General features: G+C 37.4%; 1 protein-coding gene and 1 pseudogene across 2 annotated transcripts; both read left to right on the plus strand.

Moving 5' to 3' along the window:
• On the plus strand, positions 1–12,683 carry LOC131328841 (uncharacterized). 2 transcript variants are annotated; one of them, XM_058361788.1, is made up of 13 exons: positions 1–165; positions 279–359; positions 581–622; positions 922–1,006; positions 3,580–3,671; positions 3,709–3,768; positions 4,394–4,562; positions 5,930–6,041; positions 6,143–6,551; positions 6,630–6,664; positions 9,463–9,560; positions 11,088–11,142; positions 12,593–12,683. In XM_058361788.1, exons 2-9 carry the CDS (start codon positions 279–281, stop codon positions 6,264–6,266), a joined length of 765 nt encoding a protein of 254 aa, XP_058217771.1. In that variant the 5' UTR covers positions 1–165; the 3' UTR covers positions 6,267–6,551; positions 6,630–6,664; positions 9,463–9,560; positions 11,088–11,142; positions 12,593–12,683. The 2 variants fall into 2 exon arrangements, with proteins under 2 accessions (XP_058217771.1, XP_058217772.1); XM_058361789.1 differs by lacking the exons at positions 6,143–6,551; positions 6,630–6,664; positions 9,463–9,560; positions 11,088–11,142; positions 12,593–12,683 and adding an exon at positions 4,798–4,859 and having other exon boundaries at positions 4,394–4,536; positions 5,930–5,999.
• The window catches only part of LOC131328607 (E3 ubiquitin-protein ligase ATL41-like), a 21,408-nt pseudogene continuing 20,750 nt past the window's right edge, over positions 12,593–13,250 (plus strand).

A 13,250-nucleotide genomic window follows, 5' to 3' on the forward strand; every position in this document is an offset into this window, starting at 1 on the left:
AATTCCCTCTCTCTCTCTCTCTCTCTCTAAATCGCGACAACAGATTCTTCTCGTTAAGCATCTGTGCTCTCGAATCACACACCTGCTCACAAACCCTAGGGTTCTTCGTGCCCCAATTTTCTCTCCAGAAAATGGCCGGAAACATCCGAATCCAAGACGACGGAGGTGAAAACCCCACTCTCACTCTCACTCCACGAAAATTTAGATTTCCGAAACATTCGCTACGAAATCTGTGGTGCTCACTTTTTGTTTTCTTTCTCTTCACTCGTTTCGTGCAGATGAACTCGATGCTGAAGAGGACGAGAGAGAACCCATCGACGGTGACCCCGTCGTCAACGACGACGAAGATGAGGAAGACGGTATTATGGCCTTCTCTTCTGCTTTGTTGTTTTGTTTTTCCCACTGTATACTCTTGTTTGTGCCATCTCTTCAACTTGTGGAAAACTTATTGGGTGATATGTTGATTTTGTGCATTTTATCTTTATGTATGTAATGTGGTGGTTCGTGTGTGTGTGTATATATGTATATTTACAAATTTGAGTGATTTTAATGTGTTGCTGTTTATTGGTTTTTGTTGCAGCACTGTACATGTTCTCCATTTATACATGGGGTGGAGGACGTGGTGAGAGTGGGACTGCACCGCCCGAAACAAATTCCCTCAATCCCTCTCTCTAAATCGCGACATTACTGATTCTTCTCATTCAGAAGCATCTGTGATCTCTTAGGGTTTTCGCTCGAATCACACCTGCCCACAAATCCTTGGGTTCTTCGTGCCCTAATTTTCTCTCCATAAAATGGCCGGAAACAACCGAATCTCAGATAAAACCTCCACTCTCACTCCATGAAAATGTGGATTTCTTAAACTTTCGCTACGAAATCTGTGGCGCTCATTTTTTTTTTCTCTTCGCTTGTTTCGTGTAGATGAACTCGATACTTGATGCTGAAGAGGATGAGAAAGAACCGGTTGACGGTGACTCCATCAGCGACGACAAAGATGAGGAAGACGGTATTATTGTCTTCTCTTCTGCCTCTTCATTCTAGTAGGTTACTCGGGTTTCTGGTGGCTTATTAGGGTTTATTTGGTTTCACCTTTTTGCTCTGGGAAGAAGGGACTTATTTTAGTAGGTTATTAGGGTTTGTGACTTGTGGTCGAAAACTTATTTGCCAAAATGTTGACTTTGTGCATTTTTTCTTTTTGCATGTAATTTATATTTTTTAAGAAATTTTGAGTGATTCTAATGTGTTGCTCTTTATGGGTTTTTGACCGGTTGGAGTTAATTTAATGGTAATTCATGTTCATGTAGATGAATATAGGACCCTTTTTCATAGTCTTTTTGGGTGCAAGATCCCTTTTGGGTTCGGTGCAGGTGGGCTTGAAATTAGGTGGTGGTGAAAATCTTTGTTGGATTACATTTTGGTCGGTGTAAGCATACCAACCACTGTGGATTGTTTGCCATTTTTTTTTTTTTTTGCATTTTCCATATTGACTAATGCTTTGTTTCTGGTCCTTGAAGCATTTGCTTGCTTGCAATATCAGAGGGAATAATGTGTTACGGTTAGGTATGATTCATATGAATGTTTTCACACTCATTGCATAAGGTATAGTAGTTTTTTTTTCTTTTGTCATGTGAGGCCAATATTTTGGCTTTTTGCTTGACTGCCTATTACATTAAAGGAGTGTCGTCAGAAATATAACTGTGAGATGCATAAATGTCCAATTCATAAATGGAGTTATGTACTTGATGACTTTTTCACTTATGGTGATTGTGGATGTCTATGAATGCTGACTAATGTGGAAAAACCCTTAGGCCAACAACTTTGCATCCTTGTTTGAGTTTTTGTTTCTACTATGGTCAACCCATACAAGTTCAATTTGGGGGGATCATGGTAGTTTGAGGGCCTTTTGTTTATGTAGCCTTACATAACTATTAAGTAGAAGTTGTTTCAAGTTTTTAATTGTTGGGGGGAACCTTCAATGTATTAAAAGGGCTCTTTTTTTTTACTAGTTTCTTTTTGGGTGCAAGATACTATTTGGGTTCAGTGTAGTTGGCCTTCAAATTAGATGATGGCGAAGTACTGCTTGATTTGGATTTCTCTTTTTGTGTTTGCAGTCTAAACTATAAACGGGTCCTCGTATCGGGACAAACCATAATGAATTGTTTGGCATCTCTTTCCATTTCTTATTTTCTTTTCTACCTATTTTCAAATGACTATATTGATTTGTCATATCATCTTATGCTTTTAGATGTCTATTCCTTTGAAGCGTTGGCTTACCTTCAATTTGTATGGGGAGGAATGCTTTCTTACCCACATATCGATGAAATCGTATGCAAATTAATCACAATATCTAATCCTTTGTATTGAATGTCAAGTCATTCAATCTGCACTCATTATGTAAGCTATGAAAATTTCATCTTGTCTTTTGAGGCCCTTTCTCAGCTTTCGCTTCACAGCCCATTGCCTAAAACTATGCATGGATTGGAGGTAAATGGGCTTTCATCATTACTAGTTTCTTTTCAGGTCTAGGATCGCGCTTGAGTTCGGTGCATGTGGGCTTGAAATTAGATGGTTGTGAAAAACTGGATTAGGGCATATTTTTCATTGCTTAGAGTTGGAACAAAAATGTGGTAGCTGTAAGCAAACTAACCACAGTGAATTGTTTTGCATTTCTTTTCATTTGCATTTTTCATATTGAGTAGTGCTTAGTTTTTTCTCCTTCAAAGCATTGGCTTACTTGTAGTATTATAGGGACTAATTTGCTACGGTCTGGTATGAAAGTTTTGGCACTCATTGCATAAGGTGTGAAAGTTCTTATTTTTTTTTGCTTTGAGGCCACTATTTTGGCTTTTGCTTGATTGCCCATAGGCTCCCCCCGCTCTCCATCTTTTTCTAGTGATTTCTCAATGACGCTCCGTTCTTGTCAACTTTTTGTCCAAAACTTTTTTTGGTATTCTTTACTCTCTTTTTTGAGCTTTTTGTTGTAATTTTTTTTGAGATTAATAATGTCTGAATGAGAGGAAGCGGAAAAGTATGAAAATGTGGGCCGATATTGAAAAAAGTCAATAAGACAACACTTAGACCAGAAAGACAACTGTATGGTATTGTTTTCGTCTTTAGTGAACTTTTTTTTTTGCTTTTGGTCGTAATTTTTTTTTGAGCTTTTGGTCATTATTTTACTTGGGTAAGTAGAGCAACGTTGATATACCCCTGAATATGATTATCTTATTTATTTTATAGACTTTCTAGTGGTTTTGTCGTACACCCAATTTTGTATGAAACTGCAGCTCCTGCCTACCATCTTTAATTTCAATCTAATGTGCCGTGGTCATAGCATCCAATGTTGAGTCTTCTGGATATTGGTTTTAACAGTTGCATGTAGGCATTACATGTTAATGTCAAGCGCACTTGGTGTGACTGGGAAACTGGACATTTATACTGTTGAAACTTGAAATTTCTTGTACTACTAAAAGGGGCACGCCTCCTGTAGTGATCTGTTTATGTAGCATTATATTTTTGTGCGGTGTCAATTTTTCTATTTCGATGTGTATCATTAAAGTCCTGTAAACCCTTTGCCTGCAGGTTTTAATTTTACTCTATTGACGTTGCCGTTGGGAGCAAAGCTTGCTGTCCACATCTGCCCGCTCATCTGCAACGACTGGCTCCAAGGCTGTGTCGATTGCATTACCGTGGTCCCCGCAAAACCTCAAGTGCGCTTGGTGCTGGGATACTGAAAATGAGAGACAAAGCCCTGTTCCTCGGCGGCGAAAGGTATAATCGTGTACTCTTCAGTATAATATGCATCTGTAAAAAGTGTGGTTTCATGGATTTGTAGATCTAAAACTTTAAATCCCCACAGGGGCTTGCCCGATTTCGGTGCCCTAATGAGGTTTCGTTTGTTTTGTGAATTAACCAGCTTGGAATTGGAATCAATACTCACACACTGAATGTGTTTTTGTATTGCATCAACTGTGGTGGTTATTAAGTATTTCACTTTTGCAAGTGTCATATTTCAGCAGATGAAGGATCCTCATCTCTCTCTCTCTCTCTCTCTCTCTCTCTGACCATTAACTATGCGTGCCTCTCTCTTACCTTTGCCCACCTGTAGGTCTGTTTTTCTCACAGCTGAAACAATACAAATGGATATTGTGCGAAATGGAATTCAATTTTTTATTTGTTTTTGCTTCATATAATTGCATGTCCTAAACTTCTCCCTGAGGCTTAAAAAGCCTATCAGCTTCTTTTCGTAGACTAAAAGAAGCTGAAAAAGCCTATCAGCTTCTCTTTTTTTGCTCAGATTGCAGGTATTTCTTGTTAATGAAAATAACTTATAATTTAGGCAGTTAAATGTATTAATTTAGGCAGTTAAATGTATTTGTTGGTGTTTATTTTACAGTGCCACCCCGACCGATGGATCCCAAGAAAACAAGGCAGTATATGGGTAAGGTACAGCTGCGTGGAAAGAGAAGGCAGAATGAGAGACTTCAAGTGGTTAAGCATGAAGGAGATGGTGGAGATGATCCTGATTTACCCAATTAGGTGCATTGAAAAATATTTATTGGATGGTTTGTATTTGACTTGAACTTATTCTATCTTCAAGTTGGTTGAAATTAAGTCTGATTTAAAGGTGCATTTATTTTTACTGTTAAGAGCAATAATATTTATTGGCGGTTTATTTAAGTCCCTTTTGTTCTCTTTTTTTAAGCATAAGATGACCGGTCAAGTACTCACCATCTCTCATATTCATTAATTCTCTGATATTTTGAGTATACTTAGAGGATTTTGGATTGGGTTGAACAGGGATTCCTTCTGGTTGTTTGTCAAAACATTAAAGGGGTAAAGTTTGTCAAAACATTAAAGGGGTAAATACTCTTTCTTTAGAGCAGAATCTGAAGTTGATTCTCCTTCTTGTTGTATGTGCAACATAATTCATAGATATTGGATCGTGTTCAGCGAATATTCCTTGTGTTTTGTCATGATTTTAGACGGGTTAATCCTAATTTTGTAAACCAGAAGCAAAATCTAGAAAGCATAGAAACGGTAGCATCTTAGAAGAAGTTTTAAGCAGTTTTTTTCAATTCCCAAGTGTGTGCAATAAGTTCCCTACAGGAGCTGGTTTGCGCACTGAGGGAGAAAGCTCCTTTATTTTTATACAAGTTTAGGGCCACAGCACAAGCACCTTGTTTTGTAACATGGGTTATGTAACTCATCTATTGAGCATTGATATGGAAGTGATATGTATGATGATCATTACTCAAGATGATAGATTGATGGTAGAATGGAAGTATTTGTAATTCAAAGTGCGAAAGATACACATGAGGTTGCACAGATACGTACTCTGCTATATAGTTTGAGGGCATTGGTGTTTTCATAGCTTTTATTGCTCATTCTAAAGCATTCAATGCATTCGTATGATTGATCGGACCCATGTTATGTGTATTTAGGCTTTTTCCTTGATACATAAATTTGAAGCTCATAACTAAGTTATGAAAAGAACTAGGCCTTGATCTGGCAATGATCTGATTATTGCTATGCTTTGTTGTTACGACTGATGAAGTTTGCAGCTTTTCTTTTGGATAAAATGTGGAATTGTGGGTATTTATTCAGGAATTAGATAAGAGTGGATGTAGATTCTTTCCAGGCGTGGAGATTTAGCTACTTATGGGATTCCAAAGTTTTTAGCCTTAATTGGAATCATTGCCGTTGATTGCTTTCACATGATGTGTGCTTGGAAAAGGAAATGATGGAAGAAAATAAGAAATGTGTATGTCTTCGTTTGCATGTTGAAGCCTAGCATGTTTCTCTAACTTTGGATTATGTTTTACTGATGTTGTTTTTGAAGGTAGCTGGTGTTGTCTGGTACAACGGACAAGCACACCAAATTATGTTTCATTGTTGAAATTCTGAAAAAGCTGGTGTTATGTGTGTGCAGGTTTGTGCATGACCCTGTGTTTTAGGAACAAATCTATGTTTGTGGAGCTCTCTGCTGGAATCATAAATGTGTTAACTTTCCTTGTGAGGAAAATCCAAACAAGTGTTCTAAGGTAATCTTTCAAGGACAGAGTTACTTTGGTTTTTCATATCTTGTAGGAGTTTGGTTGAACTATTGATTGTGCCTGTAATTTAATTAGGTTCTATGTTGCAGTTGTGCTGTAGCTTTGCAGTTACTTTTGGGCTTGTGTTTGTACAGAAGAGAACAAGTAGGAACTGAACTTTTGGTTATAGCCGAAGGACTCAAAGGCCCCTGCTATTTTTTCTCCCCATGCTGAGACTACTGGGTGAACTTTGACTGATTTCGATAATTTTGTTTTTAAGCGCCGGTGTTCCTTCTTCTTCCTCACCTGGACTTACAGTCTGTAACTTCTTACTTCTAACACTTGACTGCCCATTGCTGTAATGGATGGAATGGAGGTAAAGGGCTTTCTATCTTTACTAGTTTCTTTTTGGGTGCAGGATCCCCTTTCGGTTCGGTGTAGGTGGGCTTGAAAATAGATGGTGGTTAAAATAAAGGCTTCTTTTTCATTGTTTGGAGTTGGAACTATAATTTGGTCACTGTAAGCATACTAACCACAGCAAATAGTTTGGCATTTCTTTCATTTGTATTTTTTATGTTGATTAATGCTTTGTTTCAGCTCCTCCGAAGGTGGCTTACTTGCACTAGGGTCAGGTATGAAAGTTTTCACACTCACTGTTTAATGTATGATTGTTTTTTTTTTTTTTCCTGTACTTTGGGGCCACTATTTTGGCTCTTGCTTTGCCCATTACTTAAAAGGATTGTCTTCGAAAATATTAGTGGTTAATGCATAATTTGTATTTAGTGTCAACCTTCTTTCAATCCACACTCACACAATTTGTATTTCTATTTGTGTGTGGTTTTTTTTCTTCCTTTTCGTTTTCATAAAACGTTATTTTTTTGTAGAGGTCTTATGGTCTCTTTGAACATTTAACCAAACCAAACTGAGTCTTATGTCCCAATCACTTGGGGTCGGCTATTTATTTGAAATGTTAGATTTTGAAAATATTTGCTTATAGTAATCTTGCTCTGAACACATCCAATTTCAACCAAAGTCTATGTATCCCCTTGATTCCACATTAAAAGCTTCGGTTGGAGATTTTTACCGGTAAGTTTCCAGGATTTTAGATTTTATGCTTTTTGTATCTCTCATTTGTGGTGAATTTTGAAATCATGCTGAGGAGTTTGATATGTGCCATAAATAGGTTTTAGTGTTAGTTTGAGATTGTTTTGTGGCGAAAACTGGATTAGCCACATTGAATCACGATGATGAGGTGAACGAAGTCTAGCCACAACAAGAAGACAGAAAAAATGCTCATTGCATTTATGGGGTTTGATGAATTGCTCCTATTGGAACCAACCAACCCAACTCCTCACTGCCCCCCTCTTTGTATGTCTGTATTCCCCCAACCATCGGTCTCGTCCATGCTTCATCGGGACATATAGTGCAACTTGGCCTTTTTAAAAATAATAAAAGTGAAAAGGGTAATAGAGGCATCTGCGTTTGTACTATCGCCTCCGAAGTTGAGACTTTATGTATGATTAAGATGTTCCTTTTAAGTTATTAAACTAGTTGGATAGCATTGTTACCCTATATGTACCTATGTTGTCCGACAAAAATGTCTGGTCCTTTTTCCATGTTTACTGGATGCCTTGGATCTCTTATTGGCACATCAATATACTCATCAATCAGTTCATTCAGGGTCTGCAGCATTGTGGAAATGTCTAGATAGATGATTTTTTTAGGAAATTTACAAGCTTGAAAGTTTAGAGAGGAGAGCGATCATTTGAGGATCTCTCCAACCTGCAAAAAAATGTTGAACAATTTTGTTAGCTAACATCTCTAAATACTTTATTGTCAACTGCAACCGAAGAGATCATGTCAATTCTCTCAGAGATAATCAGGTCATTGTTTGATCCCTATCTATTTGTATGCGAGACAACACTCACTTCCTGTCTTCTTTGTTTCTTGAATTTGGTTAGTGGTGTGCAAAGTCAAGTGCTTTGCCTGGTAACCAGTTGGATATATATGTGTTACATTTCAAGGTCTTTTAGTGATTTTAAAATTGGATTTATGTCTCTGTTTTGGTTTTTTCTCAGCTATGGTTACATTTTTCCTTGAACAAAATGGCATTTTTGTCACGGATTCATGTGAACACATGGTGCAATGGCATTAATCAACTATTATATAATTCCTTTTTCTTCACATTCTCATGCAAGTCTAGGATCTCCTCCAGAAGTTACTTCCAAGTTCTAGACATATTTCAATAACGAGAAAAAAAAAACTTCTTCTAATAGCAATGGCTGTAGAGAAACTAGCGTGGATTGGAATTACAAATTCAAAAGTAGGGTTCCTTGTTTTGGTTTGAAGGTGTCGAAGACAAAGGATTCCATTCAGACATATCTTTGTATCTTACAATATCAGAACTTTACCAGCGGCTGCCTTAAAGGTGTCAAAAACATGAGGAGGATCAAATGATTTAGTGCTGAGATGTGTCACTTATTCGATAAGGTTCAGAAGACTAAAATGGGTATTATTTCATCACTTATGGTAATAGTTGTAAGCATCATAGATGATCTAGAAACAAGTTGCTGCTTTTTGGTGTTGTTTAGTCCATCTCTTGTTACAGGTTGTATTTGTCGACATTGTTGGGATGTACTTATTTGACAATGATATTCTCCTTATTGGCTTGTTCATCGGGCTCAAGTTAATAAAATCTTTTTTCTTATAAAAAATGATTATGCATTGATTTTTACAGAGTTACACTGCTTACATTAATGTTTAGAGACCTTTGCTTTGTCATTTTACTGCCGTTTCTATGTGTTTATGAAGTAGTTTTGACGAATATTTGCTCTCTTTAAATGCAAAACTGCAACTTTTCTTTGAATTGGAACATTTGATAGTTTTCTCTTCGCAGGAATTAATATATATAGATTGAGGGAAATAAATAATGCTTTAAGAGCAAGTATACTAGATGAGCTTAAATACATTTTTTGCTATTTTACCTAAGAGAAACATAAAAAAATAGTCTACACCAGATGAGCTAAAATGCATTTATGAATAGTTGTTCTCTATTTTTACCTATGCACTATTCATACTTCTTTCTTTTTTTATTATTTCTTTCTCTCTCTCCTCCCTCCTTTCTCCTCTCTTTAAACAATAAAAATAATAAAAAATGAGTGAAAAATATATATTTTAATTGGAGTTAGGTAAAATAGTGTTGAGAGAGGTGTGAGTAGGTAAAATAAAAAAAAATGCATTGTTGATCAGCATTTTTACATTTTCATTGGAGTACATGCTCTAAGTGTCCTATCACAATTTTTGGCTTTTTCAATGATATACTTCAATTTATGATTGTGGAATTGTTCTAATATTATCCTTTTTAGTTGGTTAACTCCTAACATTGTTTTTTTATGGCTGAGAAAAAAATTGCTTTTTTACATGATTTTAGGCACCAGAAGATCAGCCAAGGAGCAAGAAAAACTGCGTGTGCCATTTTCAGGCCCTGATAATCCTCAAGAAAAGAAAACACTGCAGAATCCTCCCCAGGTTCATCTACTGCCTTTTTAATGCGTCCCAACTTCTGAGCTGAAGTCATCTATTTTCGTTTCTAAAAGAATGGTGTTCTCGAGGAAATGGAAAAATAATTTATGCATTGCACTCCCAGTTATGGCAATAATTACTCAAATTTGGCATTTAGCTGTGAATACCTTATATGGACAGTGGTTATAGTTAAAAAGACAACATAAAATTAGTACATGGTACCTTGTTGGAATGGAAGCTACACCTATAGATTTCTAGATTTCTTTCTTCAAAAGAACTTTCTCGGAGGTACCGAGGTTGTGGCTTATGATTAAGTAGAAGTGTTTTTTTCATTGTTGTTTGATAAGTAGAAGTGTAAGTTGTTGCTAATTGGGTTCTATTCCCAATCCCATTGGAGAAGGAATTCGGCTTTCATGTGATCAAACCCATCACATCCTTCGACTTAGCCATCCCTTGGAAAAATCAATATACTTGGAGCGGTGGAATTGTTTTCTCGGCCTATGGTAATGCACATAAGATTGGCATTCAATTCAATTTGTCACTGTTATTGTGGCTTTTAAGTAATTATTTGAGGACTATTTGGTCACATTCATCCATAGTTGCACGAAGCGGGTGCGGAAGCAGAAGTGGGGGCGGGAGCGTGGGAGTGAGGGAATATAGAAGCTCCCAAGGTTGGGAGCGTGTACATATATTATGAAAATAATGTAGCATAGATTATTTACTTTAAAAGTACAATCATTTTAGAAACTAAAAATATCGGCCAAGTCCTCCATGAGTGTAAGAATGGGCTAGTGTTAAATATAGTATGATTTTCTTTTCAAGATATCATTACTTGGGCTAGATATATGAGTTCATCAAAGACCAATTAATAAAGCGAAGTGATAAATCCCTGTTTCTCGATACAAAGATCATACAAAGGCTCCCATCTTTGAAAAGACCGAGCTCCCATCTCAATGGGAGCGGGCTCCCGTCAAGTTCCTTAGTTGAGAGCGCAAAAGCGGGCTTCCATGATGGGAGTGGCACCCCCTTAGGAGCTCCCTGCAACTAAGCATTCATCATTAAAGCTCATACCAAAAATTCCCCTTTGGCTGCTCCACATGCATAGCACGTGCACGAGTCATATATATGCACTGAAAGCTTGGTCAAGTAATGTCATAGAATCTCAGTATTATTGTTTTCCTATTAACGTTTAGTCCGGACAATGGAAAATTTCTCATTCAGCCTTGTGAGAATTTGATAATTATCATCAACATCTTTCTTCCTTCAATTGTGGTTGTTGGCCTCTGTTTCTAAGTGAGAAGAGGCAAACTAAATTAGTCGCATATAATGAATCATCTAAGAAGAAAGTAGCACACATAGTATAGTGTAATTAATGTTTCGCTTGACTGGAATGTGCTTCATTGCTTGTGGCCTAGGACCTTAAACGTGGCTTAGAAAAGGGTCAAGCCCCTCTAGTTGCAGTTTAAAGTCTTTGTCTCTCATTCTTGCAAGTTTGCAAAATCTCCGGCTTTGATCTGATAGTTTTTCTTTCAGCTCTGTTCTCCAGGGTCAAGCTCTATCTCCTCTGACTTCTTCACGTGCTTTAAAGGTAAGTTCAGTAAAGCAGTTAGGAACTTGACAATGCCTATATAAAAAGTTTAGATTATTATAGTTATAATAAAAGAAAATCGATATATTTCTATCTTATACTATATCCATGGGGGAAAACCATGCTTCAAATTTTGGTTTTGCAAAGGCATCAGGTCTCACACACATTACAATATTAATCTATACAATAAGATAGAGAATTAGATATTTCTATAGACGTAGTAGAGGGTTCCATTAGCATGCATCCAGTAGGAATTGAACCTACGAACTCTCCAATTATGAGTTGGGCGCGCCCTACTGCTCAGCCTTAGTAAAGTCAAGGCCCATTAACTACGAATCGCCATTCCACGAGTTATAGTTTATAATTCTAGCATATCCTCTGATCCTTTTTTGCCCCTCTCTATGCATATTCTCAAATCATTATAGTTGTTTACTGTCTCAATCTGGAACAAACCTTATTGCGTCGGGTTTTTCACTTGAGAAAAGCAATGGAAATTGGAAAAGTTAGAATAATGCACTTATCATTATTAAAAAGAATGTCGATCTAAGTGGTACAGTGCCCAACATCATTTGTACAATTTCTTGAGAAAATCAGATCAGTGCATTGCCCTCATTTGTAGCTTACTCATAGCTCAAGTTACGACGGAGCTTAACCGCCTGATCTGTGCAATCGACAGTGACTTCTCCTCTTTCTGTCTTGTCCACTTCTCTGTGTGTGTGTGTGTGTGTGTGTGCCAAAACCACCTGATCTCCACCGACTTCCTCATCATCATCCTCAACGTGATCGTCATCTTTTCTCCTTTGCCATCGTAACCTCCATCACTGCAACTCTCACACACCACACCGTCCACCCCAGCCGTGTTTGAATCATTTCAACTCTTCCCGACCTCTTCCTCTCTCTCTCTTGGATTTGCAGAACCAGCCCACAATCGACCTAGTACCCTTCTCTCTCTCTCTCTCTGTCTCTCTCTCTCTCTCTCTCTCTCTCTCTCTCTCTCTCTCGCTCTCTGTCTCTATCATCTATGTTTATGTTTATGTCTACTGGTATTTGTATCCAATATTTCTAACATGTACCTATCGAAATTTGGTATTTGTATCCAAAATCTGGTATCTGTATGCAAATCCTCTCTCTCTCGGCGATGCTGAGATCACAAATGGGCAGATTTGGGGGAAAACACATATGAATTGTCAGGCATGATCTGATTTTACCACAAAACCCCGGACAAAATAGCCAAAAAGAGGAAAACAGAAGATTATCACACCTGCTAACGACTTAAGACGAAGTGAGGAATTGTATAGTGATTTAAGAAGTGCTTTTGTTCAGCTTGTGTTACTCACAGATCACTGAACACAGTTGATCTTTCAATGTAGATGTGCTTCATGTCTTATGTAATATTTTCTCCATTGGAATACACCAACTCATGGCCTTTGTGTTTTCTCTACGTCTACAGTGTGCAAGACAAGGATTTGACCATTTTAGGTGGTGCAATTACTAGCATCAGAGTTGATGCATTGCTGAAACTGATTGTTGATCTGTTGGAGGTTTTTTCTTCAATGAAGGGCCAGGTGGGGAAGAGTTTTTTAATGTTTAGATGCCGGCTTTGGTGAGGTAGCTGTTCTGTTTATTGTTAATTCTTTAATTGCTCTTCAATGTGTTTTGGGGCGGCTATTTGCTTGTGGAGCCATTGCATGATCAGGAAGGTTAACTAATGAAAACTCTCATTCCATCAAAGAGCTTACCAGTTCTCTTATTTCCCTTGCATCCAAGAAGCAGTATTTGCAAGAGCCCTGTCTCAATCATGTTGGGTTTGGTTGAAAAGGTATTTTGCATAATTATGTCTTAGTTGTTCCTTAGGGTGGTTTCAGGGGAAGATCAATAACACAAACTATTACTGTACTTATGCTTAGTGAAATAATATGAGTCTAGACTTCGACGAATGCAATCTGGAAAATTTCTGTATAAACAGCTTACGTAGCATCGCTTTCAGAGCTTTTGGTTACTTTGTTCAGAAAAACAACGTAAATATGGTTGCGATGAATGAAATTCCACACAATGATACATATCGCCAATGTACTTGGGACGTGAACTTTGTGTTAAGTGCTTATTTC

Source organism: Rhododendron vialii, chromosome 6a (assembly GCF_030253575.1).
Source record: "Rhododendron vialii isolate Sample 1 chromosome 6a, ASM3025357v1".
NCBI lineage: Eukaryota > Viridiplantae > Streptophyta > Magnoliopsida > Ericales > Ericaceae > Rhododendron > Rhododendron vialii.